Source organism: Cygnus olor, chromosome 19 (genome assembly GCF_009769625.2).
Source record: "Cygnus olor isolate bCygOlo1 chromosome 19, bCygOlo1.pri.v2, whole genome shotgun sequence".
NCBI classification, from domain to species: domain Eukaryota; kingdom Metazoa; phylum Chordata; class Aves; order Anseriformes; family Anatidae; genus Cygnus; species Cygnus olor.
Window position 1 is genome coordinate 9,299,661 of NC_049187.1, and position 19,119 is coordinate 9,318,779.

General features: G+C 53.2%; 1 protein-coding gene across 7 annotated transcripts in view; it reads left to right on the plus strand.

Annotated features, from left to right (window-relative positions):
* NACC2 (NACC family member 2) overlaps nucleotides 1-19,119 on the plus strand; it is a 52,372-nt gene that overhangs the window by 24,554 nt on the left and 8,699 nt on the right. For 4 of the 7 annotated variants that reach the window (XM_040531183.1, XM_040531185.1, XM_040531188.1 and 1 more), the window contains exons 2-3: nucleotides 8,558-9,484; nucleotides 17,682-17,849. In XM_040531183.1, the coding sequence (XP_040387117.1) occupies nucleotides 8,620-9,484; nucleotides 17,682-17,849 (1,033 nt within the window). In that variant the 5' untranslated portion in view covers nucleotides 8,558-8,619. Of the gene's footprint in view, nucleotides 1-2,120; nucleotides 2,177-7,097; nucleotides 7,188-7,686; nucleotides 7,820-8,557; nucleotides 9,485-17,681; nucleotides 17,850-19,119 lie in introns of those variants that run through there. The other 3 variants (XM_040531186.1, XM_040531187.1, XM_040531190.1) reach the window with 3 other exon arrangements.

Sequence of the window (19,119 nt, forward strand, 5' to 3'; positions counted from 1 at the left end):
GGGCACAGGCTTCGTGCACACTTTAATATGGACGTATTTTATGTTGCATACCGGCTCCGCTGCTCTGCAGCTATTTATGCCGTGTTTGGTTACATCCCGTGGGAGCGTGGCCATTATTTAAAACCTATCGAGCCCTGTATCAGCTGCAGGAGGTAGGTGCTATTTCCAAACGTGCCCATGACAAACGCTGCTGCGGCTGGAAAAGGGTGTTGATGGATTATTTCACAGAGACCGTTTCGGTTCTCGTATAGGTCAATCCGTTTCATCTGCTGCAGTGTTGTAGATGGATCCGAGAATATGAAAGTGCTCGTCGACCTTTCAAGGTGCTCTGCAGCACCGGGAGGGAATCTTAAACATGCTTCAGCCAAAATGGAGCTGCTTCCTCTCAAACTGCGTGTGCCCGAAGAAATTAATTTTGCCGTTCCTCCCCAATTAGACTTATTTGCATAGAATTATTTTTGGTTTATTGACACATCCGAAGTCATGTGAAGGAACATCTTATCTGCTGGTTAGCGCGGGGCTGGGCACCGGGGCTCCTCGGCTTAACCCTTCCTTGCTGTAGGAATCTGGGCGGTTCGCATGGGTGCTCCCCTAAAGTATGGGGAAAAGGGGAGAATTGGGGTCTGGGCGCTGCGGTGTGCGGGTAATGTGTGCGGTGTGCGGTGTCCCAGTAAGCTGAAGAACCATCGTGGAGGCTTTTTGTGGCCGGAGAACCGTGCGGCGGATCCCCCGTGGTGCCCAAGGATGATGGAGGGCGATTGGGGATGCTGTGGGATGCCGATCCCTCCGTCGCTGATCCCAGAGCAGGGCTGGGGCGGGGGGAGCCGGGTGCACCCCAGGGAGCCGTGCGCTTCTCGCGTTGGAGGTATTTAAATGACAAATTTTGACGAGGAAGATTGTCAGCAGTATTCAAAACAGCGCTGGAATTCCTTTGAAACGCTGTCGAGCCGCGCCGCGGCGGTTGGGAAGTTTGGCACACGATAACTTGGCCCGGGAGTTGCTGCTTGGGTTTTTTTCCTTTAAAACTCAATTCATCTGTATGCAAGTGTCCCACACGCTTGGGGAAAAACCCAGGGCTCAGCTGGCCTGAGGCAGAGCTGCGTGCCAGCGAAGCTGCAGAAAGATTGGTCTGTAATATTGGGGGGCTTCCTTCTTGGTGAATGAGCATTAATAACGTCTTGTGCATGAAGAAACAAGAAATTTTTAGTGCTTGCGTTTTCATTTAAAAAAAAAAGAGCAACAAACCAAAGTGGGGTGTGGAATCTGCTTGTGATGCCCAAGGTGGCCCTGGCTGGGAGGCGCCCGGGGCTCCCCGGGGCCGCTGCCCCAAGGCACGAGGCGGGGTGCAATCAGCGCCCCTACAAGCTTCATCAGGGGCTTCATGGGCTCACAGTAACCTTGTGGCACTCATGGAGGTGCAGCAAAGTGCAGGCATCGTGGGCTGCAGCGACCACCTCGCATCCCATCCTGCCTGTGACGGCGCCTCCAGGTTTGTCGGTGGCTTTGCCGCATGCCCAGCAGCGCCGCTTCTGCAAAACATCCCGTGCGACCTCGTGTTTGCTGCTGTGAGCCTGCGAGTACAGGGTTAAATGGCTGCAGTATGTAACTTTCCTTATCTGCAAGCTTATATTTCCATTAAGGATCAAGCTCAGATGCAATTGTAGCTTCGCTTTATAGAGTACTAAAAGTTTAATGTGTAAATGTCTGCCTTCGCCAGAACTTTTTGGCAGTATCACTCCCCAGTGCTAAAATTCCTCCCAAAACATGGAGGTCCTGCTAGCTCCAGGGACTCAGCTGCCCTCAAAGGGTTAATTTATATTATGCCTACTTTTTTTTTTTTTCTGAAAGCAGGGAGAATAAACTGTAGCCAAAAGTAAGAAGTCATTAATTTTGAGACAGAGATGTAAGCAAAGTTTCCTTCCCCATGCAGTTTGGTAACGGTAGGCTATGCAGTAATTGAAAAGTAAAGGCAATTGAATTACAGGCTCCTGTCCAAACGGAGCGCGATTTTTTTTTTTTTTTACAACCTCCATTGCATCAGAACTAGGCAGTATTCCTGATGTTCTCATGTGTGTTAATGCTGACTCACAGACTAACTTGCACAAGAAAAAAAACACACAGGCAGCTCCACCATACTAGGTAATGAGCTCTAGCAAGAAGCAGCGTCTGATGTTTTGTAAGCTTTTCTTAATTGACCTTTTAAGATATTTACTTTATTTTAAGGCTTTCTGTTCTGTAGTGGCATGGTGGTAGGACTGAGTCATGCATGTTATATATTGCTAGCTCTGCTGTTGTGTGCGAGGAGTGAGGAGAATACGATTCAGCATGACACTTGTCTTTTTGATGCGTTATGGAGGTGAATTAGTGTTTGTGACGGGATGCAGGAAATGCACGGTTTTGAAGCAGGCGTGGTAACGGGGTGCTGCGTGCTTTCTGGTGCTTCAGGGGCTTGTAACTTTGGCTGGATCTTGAGGAGCTGTGTTAGGTTGTAAAAAATGAAATTCTGCAAAATAGTTTTATTTTCTAACCATGTCTTTCTTTTACCCCTTTCCCTGTAGTAATCTGAAAAATTAGATGTTGCTTTTTCTATTTTTGCATGTCCTTGCTTTGCGAGCTCTTAAAATCAGTGGTAGATAAGGAGGAAAAAAAAAAAAAAAAACAAAACCAAAAAAAACAACCTAATTAAAAAATAATGGCAGCAACACGCCTCGCCTTGGCCGAACCGCTGCGCTTCGGAGGCAGGAGCCTGCCCGGGTCCGTGACCTCGAGCGGCGGCGGCGGCTCACGGAGGCTGCGAGTGACTCACCTTGCAGCAGGACGCATCCTGCAGCCCCGCTGCCAGCGCTGCAGCGGGAGGGAGCGCTGGGCGCTGCCGGGAGAAGCGCTCCCCGCGGGGACACGCTGCCACCGGCGCTGCCACCGCTCCCCCGGGAGCAGCATCCCGAGCCGCCCGCTCCCCGCTTTCCGTGCGAACTTCCAGGAGCAGCCGGCTGTGCTGCGCCCGCCCTGCGCACGCCGCTTCTCTTACTTACCCAGCTTTGCAAATTCCCTTTCCCCTGCCTTAACAGACCAGAAATAACCTCGCTTCGCCGCTCGCCGCCGGCTGCCAGACTGAAGCCGGGGGCTGTTAGCTCGGGGCCCCGCTTGCCACTCGCAGCCGCTCGAACCCAGGCGCTTTGGAGCTGCAGGAGCCCCAGTGCCGCAGCACAGAGCCGGCTCGCCGTGCCTGGCACCCGAGCACCAAACTTAACCTTGGCTCCTTTCCCCTGCCACAGACGGCATTAAGCAGCGCCGGCGTTCGCAGTGCTTTGCATCTGCGACCCCAGTCCCTTCCGCTCGTGTCCCTGCCCCAAACTGGGACTTCCAAAATGGGGGGGGGGTACCCCTTTTTTTTTTCTTTTTTTTTTTTTTGGGTGGGGGGGAAGATAAATACTTTTTTTTTTTTTTTCTTTTTTTTTTTTTCTGCTGTGTCTCCTGCTGCAAGCACATCCTGGGAGGGGTGTGCAGCACACACCCAGCACGTTTTGTCCCCCCAGGAGTGGCAACAGCACGGCTCTGGCACTGAGCAGCACGCTTGTGCATGCTCCCCCTCGGGTAAAAAGCGCATTCCCTCCTCATGAAAAGGGGGAAAACAGCCCCAAACCCTGCAGCCGGAGCCGGGCCGTCAGCGAGCATCCCTGCTGCCAGCAGAGACGGCCCCGCGCCATCGGCACCTCACTGCTCCAGCCCCGGCAGCCTGAAGCCCAGGGGTGCAATTTTTAAAAAATTGATTATTATAATCATTTATTATTTTCCCTCCCTCTCCTCATTTACAGAAGAAAGGGAAGTTTCTTTTGACCCGTTGGGGCCCTCCAGGGCAGGACTTTTCAGCTGTTTTCTTGTGCTCCTGGGATGGCCGTGGCAGCCCTCTGCGGCGCTTTGTCCCCGGCCACCGGAGGGTTTCTGCTGCCTTTGTCCTCCCGCAGTCCTGCTGCTGCCTCGGCCACCTCACCTCCCAGAAAGTTACAGTAGGGACCCTTTTTTAGGAACCCTTTTTGCCTTTTTTTTTTTTTTTTTTTTTTGGTTGAGTCTGCGACTCCCCTTTCCCTGTTGGCTAAGGAAAAGACAATTTAAATAAATTATCTAATTATTTCTGATTACTCCCATGGGAGATCTGATGCCAGCATCATATTCCAGGTCAATGCATTTTTCTTTGTTGTTGTCTAGCCCTGACATTTCAGGCCTTTGAGCAGAAAAATACTTCAGGACAGAGCAAACCTGCTTTTTTTTTTTTTTCTTTTTTTCCCCCCAAAGCATGTGAATGCAGAACCTGGAAACTCTCACAGAAGTTGTATCAAATGACAGCTGAATTTTTTATGAACTTCTTGTGACAAAGGCTATGGCTTTACAAAAGTCATGCAGAAACGTACAAATTGTCCTGGTATATCTAACAGCTCACGTAAGAGGCTTCCATTAGAAAACAAAACGATGTTTTGTTTCAGTTGTCACATACCTCAAATAATTAGGAGGGGGTGGTTTGTTTGTTTTCAGTCTGGTTTTGTCCAAGGTTTCTGGGGTTGGGGGAAGTCTGATCACCCTACAGGGACTCGCTGCTTCACCCTCTCGCTGTGGTGATGTCTGGTTGCTGCTGGTTTTAGGGGATGCGAGGTGTGGTGGTGGGCAGCTTCTGCTTGGCTTCCAAGACGACATTATCTCATTTCTTGGTCTTATTTTGGTTACCCATAGTCCTGCCACGAAGAGGTGAGGTAAAAGGAGGAAGAAACAAAAAAACACCTCTCCTGGCCTGCAATTTAAGTCACTGGGGCTTCTGAAAGCTCCTTGGTGTTTGCTTGTGTTCTGGGTAGTGTTTCCAGACCAGACATTGGGTGGTGTCACTGCTTTTACCATTATTTCTTCATTTGCCAGAGCCTTTCTCTGCCAGGGGCTGGCAGTGCGGGCGCTCACCTGGTGAGGTCCGGCTGGTTTGTGAGCAGAAACCTGCTGGGAGCAGGGGGGGAATGGAGAGAGCATCTTGCTTCAAACTCTGATGCTTCATGGCAAGTTTAAAATGAAATCTGCCAATAATTTGCTAGGCTGGGGCACTGGTTTCATTGACTCGCTGGCATAGACATATCCCGAACCAGCACAGTTCTGGTTATTTTTGAGCCGTGGGTGCCTCCTGGTATGCCCGGCCTGTTTGTAGAGTAAATTCTAAGCAATGGTAATAATTCTTATCTGTTTTAAGTTAGTTCGTTCTGTGCCACCAGGGCTGACTCCCCTAAGCAAGCCTCCCCGTGGAGGCCGGACCTCAGAAGGAGGCTTGCTATGGGGCCGGCGTGGGCTGGGGGGGACTGGTGGGGGAGCAGGGACTCGCACCCCATGGAGACCTTTGCCCTGAGCTGCCAGAAAGGATCCCTCGCTTAAATGTCATTTTTTGACTTAAAACCCCAAAACACGGCCTGCCCGAGCCCTGCTGGGCCTGGGGACCCATGGGCACTGCTCTGAGGTGAGGCTGGATGGGGATGAGGCCACCTTCGCTCCGTGTCCCCTCCTGCCACCCCAGCTGATGTGACGAAAGCAGAAAGCATAAAACACATGTAAAAATTCAGGAATTTTTACAGATCTGGAGTCAACCTGCATTTGCTGGGGGAGGCTCAGTGACTTTTCGGATGAGTTGTCAGCGTCGTGGTTGGAGGAGGCCTTTGGGCTTGGCCATTGCTGTGTCTTCTCCAACCTCCTCGTGGCGATGTGTGGTCGCCTTGGCCACCTCTCCACGCCTTTACTTCCCTCATCAGCAAGAGGCAGAGGAGACCTGGGCCGACCTGGGAGCTCTGCCGGGCGGTGGCGGTGCTGGGGGACATGGGGAAGTCACTGTGTTTGAGGGCAGGCACCCACATGGGGATGGGGGCGGCTCGCTGCGGTCCTGGGGGCATAGCTCGGTTCACCAGGCAGGTACCGGGGCAGCAAAGCGGAGATGTGGGCCAAAAATCTGCGAAAGGACCAAGATGGAGTGCCACAGGCCGTGTCTGCACTTCTGTTGCCCTTGTCTAAGGGTGGCTCGATCTTTAATCTCTTAAATTCGAACTGCGTGTGACCATCTGAGCAGAGCCATTGAAACAAATCCTAGAGCAATAATTGAAATAAAAATGCTCTGGGCAAGAGATAAGTAAGCAAAGTAAGGCCCCACCCTCTTTCCCAGAAAATAGCACCAAACATGCTCAATAAATGCGAAGGTAATTTAAAATCTGAATCCAGGAGACAATGTGACTAGGATTTCATTACTTAAGCAAATGGATTTGCTTTTAGTGGATTCAGCCACAGACTGAAAGAAGCTTTCCCCAAGGGGTAAACATTTTTCCTGCATTTGAAAGGCTTTCTTGTATGTTCGGGGAGGGGGGGGGGGCTGGCGGGAGGTGGGCCATGCCTGTGGCTGCCCACAGAGCACCTTTAGTTCTTTATTTCCTGCTGACTTGGGCATTCCCGCGCCCCTTTGGGGTGGCGGCAGGGGGATGCTGGGGCTCGGGGCAGGATTTTGGGGCGCTGGGGTGCGGGGTGGGGGCGCTGGGGTGCGGGGTGGGGGCGCTGGGGTGCGGGATGCTGTGCTCGCCGCCCCTTCCCCAGCCCGAGGAGTTACCAGCAGCAGTGCCAGCGCTGCAGACTGTTTGGAATAGTTTAAATGCTTTGACACTCTGGATGTACTAGATGGCAGGGGAGGCAGTTTACAGCGTAATTCATATGCAAAACTGCACTATAAATTTAAAACCTGTCTCAGTTGCCGTGGCACCACTAAGCATTTCATCAGCATACAGTACAGTATTTCTGCCATCTTTGTTTGCATTGCAGTGACTCATCAAAAGTCTGTCTTGTACCAACACTGAGAGCATTCCTCTGGCACTGATATTTCTCTGTTTTTAAAGCTTCGGTTTGAAACTGGCATTTACTTCAGGTCCCTAATCAAAGGGCTCTATTCATTGCAGAGAGCAGCCTGAATGTTAATCTGCATCCGGCCTATTCATTTAGATGCTGTGCACTGCCGTGGAGATTTGACTTGGTAAAAGCTTGAGCTACAGCAGATACAAACGGAGGGGCTGATACTATTTTTTTTTTTTCCCCCTGAGCAATCGCCGTCGCCGCACAGAGCGCAGCCGGCGGGGCGATAAGGAGGGGCCGGGGACCCTCCGGCAGGCGCTGGATGTGCGGTCTGTAAGGTACGTGCCTGCGCAGGCGGCGAGGGGACCGAGAAGTTCCTCGCTCGGAAGAATTTTTTTTTAACCATGCAGATACAATTAAATTGGCTCTGAGCGTGTTCCCTTTTCTTCCTGTTACCCTGTGGCCTTGCAGATAGGACTCTTTTTTTTTTTTTTTTTTCCTTTTTTTTTTCCTTTTTTTTTTTTTTTTATTCCCCAGCACTGGGAACAGAGCAGCTCTTTGTGGGTTATTCTCTTTTCGGAACAGATTTATTATTATTTTTTAATCTTTCTCTGATGAACTTCTTTTTTTTTATTATTATTATTTTTAATGATGGTCTTGTGATCTTTCGGTACTAGTTAAACGTAGTTTTTGTTCAGCAGCGTTGAAGGCCGGGGGGGGGGGGGGGGGGGAGGATTTTAAATCTCCTGGACTGTGGCACGGAGCTCGTGGGGGGTGGATGGGGTGGGGGGGTCCTGGGCTATGGCTGCGTGCCGCTGAATACGCAGTGATTTGCTTCGCCGGAGTTTCAGTGCCCAGAATGCACTAAAATTAACCGCCTCGGCGTCGCGCAGGGCTCGCGCACCGGCTCCGCGTTTGGACAAGCCTTCCCCTGGGATGTGAGAGGCGGAATTGCCCCCGCCGCAGGAAGGTACCGGGGTGGGGGGACAGAAAGTGGAGGGGGGGGGGGGGGGGGGCTGCCCCGGGCGGTGCCGGGACCCCCCAACCCCAGGGCACGTGTCCGGGGGGTCCGGCAGCGGGTGGGCAGCTCCCGCAGCACCCGTCTGCCTGAATTTGGAGATAAGCGCCGTTTTGTTCGGGATGATTCTGTCGGGAAGGGGGTTGACTGTCGAAATGCTTCCTCTTTCTGGTGCAAACGGGAAGGTCGCTTTGTGGAGTGCTTTTTCATGGGAGCTGTTGCTCCGACAGAATCCTGTATTTATTTCAGGCAAAATGGCACGTTGCTTTATAAATATCTTTTCTGTAGTTTCAACATCGCCGGCGGTTGTTGTTGTGTTTCTTATATAATGCTGCCCAAGGTCTGTCTGTTTTACGTGTGCTTTACCGTTCTCTCCTCTCCCATTACAGTTCAGATTTTCCTGCATAAAGTAAACCCCGGGGGGAATAAATCAGTGGTGTTTATTTAAACAGACCACAACTTTAAGAAAATATTTGAATTTTGGAATATCCCTTGCCATCCTCCAATAGCATTTTCAGCATTGTTTAGAAACATCGATAAGTGATTTTATAAGCAATTGCTTTTCTGCATTGGCTCTAAGCTGAGTTCGGAGCCTTTGATGTGCGGCAAGGCTGGTTCCTCTGCTTCTGCGTGTGCCGGTGAACTGTCTAAAAACGCTGTTCCTTTCTCCCTGCCTTCTCCCTTTTTCAGATGTGCCCTACTTTGGATATCCCTGCATTGAATGTCTGAGGAGCTCCAGCTGATCCTGAGCCATGTCGCAGATGTTGCACATAGAGATTCCCAACTTCGGGAACACCGTTCTGGGCTGCCTGAACGAGCAGCGGCTGCTGGGGCTGTACTGCGATGTCTCCATCGTGGTGAAGGGCCAAGCCTTCAAGGCTCACCGGGCGGTGCTGGCCGCCAGCAGCCTCTACTTCCGAGACTTGTTCAGTGGGAACAGCAAAAACGCCTTCGAGCTGCCGGGGACGGTGCCCCCCGCTTGCTTCCAGCAGATCCTCTCCTTTTGCTACACCGGCAAGCTCACCATGGCTGCGAGCGAGCAGCTGGTGGTGATGTACACGGCGGGCTTCCTGCAGATCCAGCACATCGTGGAGAAAGGGACAGACTTGATGTTCAAGGTGAGCTCTCCCCACTGTGACTCTCAGACCGCCATGATCGAAGACCCCAGCTCGGAGCCGCAGAGCCCCTGCAACCAGCTGCAGTCGGCCTCGGCGCCCTACGTCATGTCCCCCTCCATGCCCATCCCGCTCCTCACCCGCGTCAAGCACGAGAACCTGGAGCTGCAGGCGGCCGCCGTGCCCGGCTTGGCAGCCAAGCGGCCCCTCGAGCCGGCCGCCCGGGACGGCGCGGGAGGCGGTGGCCCCGCCGCCGGCCCGCTGAAGCTGTCCCGCGTCTCCTACTACGGGGTGCCCAACCTGGCCACCCTCCTGCCCAACGTGCAGCAGGTGCAGTACTCGCAGGGGGAGCGGACCAGCCCCGGCGCCAGCAGCATTCCCACCACTGACAGCCCCACGTCCTACCACAACGAGGAGGACGAGGAAGACGACGAGGCGTACGACACCATGGTGGAGGAGCAGTACGGGCAGATGTACATCAAGTCCTCGGGAGGCTACTCTGGTAACGAACCGTCTCTGTCCTTTGGTTTTCTGCTCTCCCCAAGTTTTCGCTCGGTCCTTTTCCAGGCAGTGCAGGTAGTCGGGGGCTGTTGTCAGGCTGTTGGCTTCGGGCGCTTTGCTCGTTCACGTGCGTTGCAGAGTGCAGCGCCCGCGGTGGGCTCGGTGCCGGGGACATCTCAGCTCAGCAGCCTGGGGCGGTGGAAGCCTCTGTCCTGGTATGGCGTGGGCAGGTCCCCCGGTGCCACCTCTCACGTGCCGTGTCCCCAGCTGGGACACTTCAGGTCAGAGGCTACGTCACCCAAAATGGGCTCGTCAGCCGCCAAGCAGGCCGTCGTTGGTGAGCGCCGCGCAGTGGGCGCCTGTCCCCACACGGCCGATCCCCTGTGCTGTGGGGCACCCGTGGGGCACCGGTGGAGGGCAGCATCAGCCCGAGGCAGCCTGGCTGGGCCGTGGGGTGTGAGGCACCCTCCCTCTGTCCTGGCCCTTTGAAATAAGTGGCAAGTGTGTTCTTCTGCCTTCCTCCGAACGTCATCGAATAAATCATCTTCACAGAAGATGCTCGTTAGGGATATCTGCAGAAAGGAAAGCAGGGAGGCTTTGCTCCCCCCTGCTTGCAGTAGCACCCGTTTCCTGTGCCAGAGCAGCCTGGTGCATTGTAGTCGAGCAGGGAAAAGCAAATTGATAACGTTTTATTTCTGTGTTAGAACCGCTGTGCCCATAACTAACTGGAATCCCTCTCTTTGCCCTCTGGCTGGGTGAGGCTGCAGGTCCTGCTGCCCGGGCATGGTGCAGGGCTGGGGGGTGCGGGACCGAGGGGTGCCAGCGGCGGCAGCTCGGGTCTGTGTGTGCTTCCAGGACTGTCTGTGTGTGCTTCCAGGGCCATCTCCACGGGCTGAGCGAGCCGCTGGGTCTGGTGGCCCCGAGCCTGGGGCTGCCTCTGCGTGCCGCTGCTTTGCTGTGATTGCTGGGCTAATTTTGCAAATATTTAACTCATTTGTTGAGGAGCTGGCATGCTTTCCTCAAAGCCGTTTGGTTTTATTCTTAAGCAAGGGAAAAGACTTGACAAACGCCACCTTTTCCCCTGCCCAAAGCCTGCTTCGCCTGGTCCTGAGGCTTGGCAATGTCCCACCCCTTCCCAAAGAGCAGGAGCCCGAACTTCCCTCGGCACGTCCGCCTGCCAGGCAGCAAACAGATGAGCGGTAATTCCTAAACCCTATGCAAAAGGGGGAAGGCATGCTAGTAGCAGTGATGCTATTTCAAGATTAGAAATATCTGCTGAGAAAACGAGCCTCTAAAGCCTCTCTGCTTTCTCCGCCGCGCTCTGAGCAGTGTCCACGCCACCCGTGCCGGGCAGATGGGGACGGGGCGTCCTGCGACCGGGTGCCCGCCGGGCACGGGGCTGTGCCAGCAGCCGGCACTCCGACGCTGGTGTCGAGCCGAACAGAATTAAGGCTGTTTTCCTGCATGCTGGTTTTGTTTTTATTTTGTTTTGTGTTTTCCCACTGTAGAGCACGCAGCGAGTAATATGGGCTTGTCCTCAGCGCTGAGCGCTTGGAGCATTATTCTTCAGAGAAATGGGATTATAGCCTTGTACGCTGTGTTTGCCTTTCTCTGTCATGGGGCCAGTTTATATAGCAGCAGAACAAAACCAATTCTGCAGGACGCCAGGAGGCTGTGGCAGGACAAAGCCGCGGGATGGAGCAGGAGGCAGCTATTACCCAGGCGGGCGATGGTGCCCGATTCTCGCTGCCGCGCCACCAGCGTGCTTCCAGCTGGAGAACTGCAAAGGCGAGCAGCTTTCTTGGGCGTCGCTGGCAGCGCTTCAGCCGTCCAGCCCTCACGTGGGAGCTGGTCGTCCCGGGGAAGGAAGGTTTTCCTGCCTGGCTCCTGCAGGGAGAAGCCTGGGACCGCTTGGATGCGCTAGGAGCTGGCACGAGCTGGGCAGCGCCCCGGCCGTGGCTCTGCCCCACGCCGAGCAGCCCCGGCGAGGCTGCAGTATCCTACGTTTCTGCTAAAATATCTCTTCCGCACCAGCACATTTCAAGGGAGTTTCCTGTTTTAAATAAGCCAGCTATAGTATCAGGCTTCCTGGAAAACAGGGCACACAAAAAAGAGATTAAACAAAACAAAACAAAAAAATCTAAGCTATTCCATTATGGTTGGGACTTGTACAGCTAACTGTGTTTTAATTACTCGGGATAAACTGTACCCTCAAAAGGTGCAGAATAACGACACCGTAAGATGGAAGAGAGCGAGCCAGCTAATCCTGCTGCTGGCATGTAGAGCCCGCAGCCTCACAAAGGCCTGGGGGAGGGGGGAGCCGCTTAAAACAGATTGCCAAGGTTTCCAGGAGCCCCGTTTGTAAAAACAAAAACAAAGCCAGAGAAGAGCACAGCAGCTTAAGCCCTGAATTTCAGAGATTTTTTTTTTCCCCTCTCTTTCTGCACTTTCTCCCTGCCCAGCAGCAGCAGCGCTGGGCCTGGGTGCTGGTGCTGGCCCCAGCCGTGGGTTTCGCCCACGCCTGGCCGGGGCAGCACCAAGTCCCGACCGTGGGCTTTCTCATCTGTTCTTCTTCGCCCCCTTTTTGCATTCAGAAACGATCTCCGAGGCTGGGATCCAAGAGGCGACGAGCACATCTCGACCTTGGCAAAGGGTGGTGGAAGGGGGAGCAGGAGAGAGCCTCGCGCAGCGACGGGGATCTTGCAGCAGCAGTGGCATGCACAGGAAAAAGCACAGGGCGTGCAGAAGGGGCTGCAGATAAATGCAAGGACAAGTCCACACCTTAAGCACGGGTGGCGTGCCGCGGGGCTCCTGATCCCGTACGTTGGTCTGGACCTGGAGGACACAGGCCTGGAGGACGCTGGGGAGGCTGCTGAGGCTCCTAGCATCTGATCAGAGGAATGCACAACTCGGGGAAAATATTAAACAAAAGCAAAGTATTTTTATCCTTCTTAATTACAGCGTCGTGGGCCTGCTCTGAAGTGGGCTGCAGCAGGACTTGCAGATGCTTGGCGTGGTTTCTGCGTTCCTGTCAGTCAGCTTGCTGCTTAGCAGATGCCTTTAATTCGATTTTGACAGGCAGCGGTGAGGTTGCGCGAGGCGAGGGTCTCCCTTCCCTCCCGCTCGCCGAGCGCTCCTTTGCAGGGGAGAAGAAATCTTTATGCAGCAAATCGCTGGGATGTAAAGGCTGGACTTGAAAGTTATGAAATCCCGAACTGACAAGAGCACACTTCATTAAAAATTCATCTAAAATAGCCATTATAGAATAGTTGTGGTAATTAGCTGAGAGAATAGTTTTCTCTCCTGGCCTCAGATTCCTGACAGTAAGGAAAGAGGGCAAGAAACAACCCAGAATCTGTAATGAGCGGCTCCGGCGCAGGCTGCGAAGTATCCCAAACTGAGCTACGAAGAGAAACGCTGCAACAATTGAAGTCGCAGCCAGTAGCGAAGAACCCATTAACATCTTGCAGCCAGCTAATTGCGCTCGGAATAAAGTAGCTGGTGTTAGCTGCAGAGCCGGCGCGTGGCGCAGCCGGGAGCAGCGCGGTCCAGGGGCTGGTCAGACACTGGTGCCGTGGGCAGGAGGATGCCCTGAGCAAAGGATTTGTGAGTTTTTTAGGAACCAAAGCGCTCCCAAGGGCATGCCCTGGGTGTTATCCAGAGTGCTTTTGGTCTGGCTTTGCACGGGGGCTTCTCAGGGCCGCGAGCTGCGGGTGCGGAGGTGCTGGTGAGGGTGACAAACCTGCCCCCTGCCACAGGAGCATGTCCCTGGGCTGGGGACAGGGGACAGAGCCAGCCCCGGGGTCAGGCAGCCGCTGCCCTTTTTAGGCAGTGAACTGGTCCCGGTTTCCGCACCGTAAAGCACAGATGTTTAATTTTAGGCTGGCAGATGTTTCACTCCTGGCTGAGGTCTGCAGCAAGGCAAGATAGGGGTATTTATAAACCAGTAATATTTTTCCTATACTAATTCCAGATTACCTCCCTGTATAAATAGGTCACAAATCAAATCTCTGCATTCTAGCACGCTGTTATAAATGTACCATTTGTAAAATGTAAACTGTCCCGGCTGGGTCTGCATTGCACACCCAGCCCACGTGTGCGGCCGGTGCGGGCAGGCACACCAGGCTCCGGGCAGCGGCTCCCCGAGGGCCCGCCGTGCCAGGGGGTGCTATTTTTAGGGTGGGGTATTTTGGGGGAAAATGGACTAGTGGGATACAAATGTTGGTAAAGGATCGCCGTTTGGAAAGAAACTTCTCAGGAGAGAACGGGGGAGATTATCCAAGTGTTGGTGCAGAGCGGATGGAGGTGATTTGGTGGCTGTGGTGGTGGCTGTGGGCTCGTGACTTGTGGCTCTGTCATCTGGATTTTGGTGAGCTTTTGGTGAGGGTTCATCGCTCCAGTCTTTCTGTATCTCACATTCCCATCCCTAAACTAAAAGTTGCTGTTCCTTGCCCACTGGTGTGGTTTATGTTCAGCAAATGGCCAAGAGGAGAGCACAGGCTTGGAAGCGGGGGCTCAGGAGCAGTTCTGGGATGTGGCAGGGAGGGCACGGGCCAGGAGCAGACGCTGGGCACCTGCTGCAGCCTCACCACATTTCCCACCCCCCACCGCTCACGACAAGCTGCAGCATCCCTACAAGTTTCAGAAGAAAGTGTGTATTTGAAAAAATAAAATCCCTCAGCGTCCGATGTGCGGCCATCGCTGCTTTCTCTGCAGCGATTTCCTGCAGGCCGCGGGTAGGCTGCTTCCTTGGTCGAGGACAAAACTGCACCAAACAATCCTTCGCATTGTTTGCCCTTCCATTGAAAGGGAAGGAGCTGCTGCCCTCTGAAGATACACATTAATTAGAAGCGAATACTATCCTGTTCTTCCGCGCACAGAGGCCAAACAGACTTGCTTTCTTTGAGAACATGGGACCAAAGTGTCCCTTGTGTCCCGTGGCTTTACATAACTGTTCTGTGCGCGGCGATGGCTATCTGCTGGCTGGGGGAGCTGAAAGCCCTCAATCTTTGCTAATTTTTCTTTGGCGGCATTGAATTTGTGCTAATGCTTGAATCGAGACGAATTCCAAAAATCGGTTGTGCGCATGTTTAGTGAGGGGTTTGTAGACGGCAGGAGAGATGTGCCCGAATTATAATAGTGCATTCAGGCGTGTTTGGTCTTTTCAGATCAGATTTTGGGTTGTTTTTGAGAAGTGTTTGATTTCACCAGAAGAAACGTTAACTTCTCCATGGCTCCATGTGTCTAAGACGAACTGACTTCAAAAGCAAGGAGTGCTCGTGAGGCAGGATTGCCACCAGCTCTCCCCGGTGCGGGTTTCCGCGTGTCGCCGCTGTTTCCCTCAAAAGCTGCCTTTCCTTCAAGAAACGGGTTTGACACCTCATTCTTTGAAATTTCTCCAGGAAAAGTGCTGATGCGGCGCTTTTTCTCTTCTCTCCTGTGTGCCTTGTTATTGCTACGCTGGGCTCTGTGGTGCCCCGGCCTGGTTTTATATGGAGTGGTTGCGTGCGACGGGGGGTGGAGGAGGTGGGCCTGGCCTCGCATGCTCGGGTGCTGAAGGAGCTCCGGTTCTTCAGCCAGGCCGAGCTGAGGAGGGCAGGGCCGCAGGGGTGCGGAGCACCACCAGGTGGGTGCTGTGGGGAGAAAGGAGCCCCTCAGTCCTGTCAGCCCCATCAGCCCCTCAGTCCCCATGTGCCACGATGGACGGCTGACGCCACGCGGCACCCCTGCAGCTCTGCCCGCTCCTGGTGCTGCCAGCGGGTTTTACCCAACGCAGCCATCTGAAGGAACACCGGTGTGATCACAACAGCAACCCGTTGCTATTTCAGTCCCAAGCCTGACTTCTTTTTTTTTTTTTTTTTTTTTTTTTCAATTATAGAAGTATTAGCTCAGAAGTAGTGAGGACCTTCTGGCTGTCCCTTCTGCTCTGAAGTGTTTGTATTGATTGCAATTGCTTCCTCTGGAGACCTGCAGCCTTCATACCTGCAAAAAAAAATAAATCACTGGAGGCCTCTAAAAACCTTCCTGAGCATCGGTATCTGCCCAGCTTCTCTTCAGCAGCCTAAGATCTGCTAGTTTGTAGATGGTGATAAATATCTCGGGGAATTCTTACCTGAGTCATTAGTTTAAAAAAATAAATTAAAGTGCAGTTTCACACAAATAGGGCAGAGCATCTTGCTTCTGTTTGTGGTGGGGTTTTGTGGTGGTTTTCTGCTCGGCAGCATGGATGCCATGGGTGTGCAGAGAGGATTGGGAGCAGGCACGCTCTCCCTCTCAGCATTTATCACAATTATCGCAATTATCACAAGCCGTGTGCACCGACGTGGCCCCATTGTCACCTCTGCCTTGTGACCCGCTGGTTCAGGGTTGTGCATGCAAGACAGAAAGCTGTTGGCAGCCGTTGGCAGCTGCTTACCCCAGCAGCATGGTTTGCCTTTCTCCCATTGCTGCTGTTAAAGACCTTGGACATCCCAAGGTTGCTGGGACTTATCGGCAGAACAAGTGCTGTGTGTGGCCGATGGAATTTGAACGTGATGAAGTCTGGTTCGGTTTGTGCGTGGCAGAGAAGCACGTGGGGGATGCTGGCCGGGAGCTTCCCGCGGTGCCTCCCAGGAGCTGCTCGTCCCTCTCCCCCTCCACATTTGTGTTTATTTCACGGGGGCCTTTGTGCTGCCATAGTGCTTCTGTGGGCACACTCTGCCGGAACCAAGCGTCTGAAGGACGGCAGAGCTGGCTGTTTGTTTTTCTTCTTCCTGGTATAAATAGGATATTTGGCACCCCTCCGCTTTCGGTTTATTTCCGCTGTGCCGAACGGGATGCACTCTGCCCATCACCGTCGGGGCACACAGGTCCATCAGGTCTCCTGCCCACAAACCCGCACGGCAGCAGGACGGAGCACGGCCACTTTGTGCGGGTAACGGGGCTGCGATGGTGAGGGGCATGGGCTTGAGGGTGTGTGCGTGGGTTGTGCTGCTGCCATCGGTCCCGAGTCACACAAGGAAGCGCGGTGCTGGGCATAGGGAAGAGCCGTGCACCCCTCGCAGCCCCGGCGCAGGGTCTTGGTGCTGCAGGGAGGAGGGCGCCGACGGGTCCGGCCCCTGCGGTGGTGGCAGGGAGCAACTGGATACGGTGGGCACGTCCCGGCTGGAACACTGACCCTTTGTGCCGTTACTGCAGCAACAGGTCTGCAGAACCGGCCGGTTTATCTGCAGAGAGGAAGCACGGCCCACAGGGCATCGCAGCTGCGGAGCACGTCGCCTCCTGAGGAGGGAACGTCTCGAGTTCAGAAACTCTAATTGCTGGTCTTTCTTTTATCGGTATTCACGGGCAACGCAGCATAGAGCTGGACTTGACTTCGTGCATGGCACTTGCCACATTATCAGCCCTTCCTGGGGGGAAAGGACAGATCGCTGTACTGCTGGGATGAAACCCAGGAGCTGTAGCTGCTCCCAGGCTGTCCCGGTGCATCTGCAGTCCCTGTACGCCCGTGTCAGCCCTGTTCTGCTGGGATTTGTACTTTCAAGCATTTGCGTAGGCTTTCCAGCACCGGTGTTTGCTGATGGGCAGTGGTGGGCTCTGGAGATGCTGCAGGGGTGGCAGCAGGGAAATGGCAGCCGTGTAACTGGGTCCTGCAGCCGCAGCTCAACACCACTTTTTGGTCTCTTGGTTGGGGTCACGCTTGTCGTGGCGAGGGAGGTGAGCTGGTGACTGTCCCTGGGGCGGTGTGTGCCTGCGAAGCCTGACCGTAACTTCAGCGGGGAAAACATCTGGAGAAGCGGTTACGGTACTGAGGTAGATATTTATTAAATCCGGGCAGTTTAGTGCCTGTGTTAGAGACCGCTGTTGGATTGCCATCCTGTTCTTCTGCGAGTGCTCGGGGAAGCCGGCGCTGCATGCTTCATTTCCAGACTGACGGCAGATGTGTAGAGCTGCCCGCTTTCATAAATGATTAACCTAGAACCAGCTAAAGTGTAATTAGGCTCCAGGAGTCCCTCTCGCAGCATCCAGGCACAACCGCGAGGCTGCTGCTGCCCGTGGAGAGCCCGGTGAGCCTCCACATGGGGCTGCGGACCCGAGGCAGCGGCTGCTGGAGGGAGGGGTGACTCCAGGAGCTCTGTGAAAAGCTGAAACCTGACCTTCTCTTAACGTCGTGCCTGCCTAATAATCCGTGTTAATGTCTTTCCCTTTTAATTTTGAAGTTGCTCAAGAAAAGCCAGAGCAGATCCCGCTGGAGAACCGCTCCTGTGTCCTCATACGCCGGGATTTAGTTGCTCTCCCAGCCAGTCTTATCAGTCAAATTGGATACCGCTGCCACCCAAAACTCTACTCAGAGGGAGATCCTGGAGAGAAACTCGAGCTCGTTGCAGGTAATAAGGGGGGAACTTTTCTTGGCTTGGCAATTGCTGGAGATCACTGATACTTTTCTTCTTGAAATGCGTTCTTCATCTTGCGCCATTGCTGGAGCCCTGTGCTTTGTGTGCCCTTGCAGTGTCTTTCTGGATTATTCATCACCAATCATCTTTTTTTTAAAAAAAAGTTCTAAGTTTCCTTTAATTTGCTGATAGAAAAACGTGTCATTAACAGGATTTATTCAATTGAATTAATTTAGCATTTTAATTGAATTCTGCAGCTTGTGTTCTTCCTGATTGGTGTGGGCTGCATTGCAATTGTATTTTGATTTAGATGCACAGATCTTAAAAAAAAAAATCATCACACTATAAGATTTACAAAGCAATAGAAATTAAATCTGTGTCAGTGAACAAGCTTTGAAAAACCTGTCGAAGTTTCTTTTTAAAATGGGGGATGTTTTAAGCTGTCATCTGCTGCGGTTGGAAGGAGGAGAAGGAATCAATTTTGCTTGGTCCTTTCACGCATCTTTATTTTCGGGTTTGGGGGCAATTTACAGTCCCTGGAGAATTCAGGGCTGCTCTGTGAGGGTCGTAGGGGAGTTGGGGTGGGAGGTGGCTTGCGGGGGTCCCGGTGCCGCAGGGCTGGACACAGGGCAGGGCAGAGCGGCCGTGCTGCAGTGTCCGGATTCAATCTGGTCTGAAGAGCTACAGTCCCCTTCGGGAAGCACCCCCAGATCCTTTTTGCTGCCCCCACAGCATGGCAGTTGCCTGTTTTCCCCCAGTGTAGCTGTGTGGGTGAGGTGACCCGTGTGCCACTCCCTCACCTGCAGCCTCATTTACACCTGCAAAGCACTTGCTGTAAAAAGGAGGTACGGCAGCGCAATCAATCCAAACCAGCAGTCCTTTCCCTCTGGCCTCTTCTCTCTGGGTGAGTAGCAGGGTTTTGTCTTCGGTTTGCAGAGGGAATCTTAATTTCAGGGATTGCCCAGAACGGCTCCTGTCTGATCAACGGTGGGTTTGCAGGGGCAGGCAGGAGTGAAAAGCACTCACCATAACGCAGCACAAAGCCACCAGTATTTATTTTGTATCTGGAATATTCATTTTGTACCCATTTACATTTTGTGTGAGACTTCTTAAAAACATCAAGTGGTGCAGGTTATTTTCACAGTGCGAGCTGCAAATTGGCTCGAGGCAGCTCTGCTTGATTTACATTTTTCAATCTGGAAAAAAGTAGATTAATATCTCTAACTGATAGTGGCTGCCTGGGTTATTTTTTATTTATTAAAGT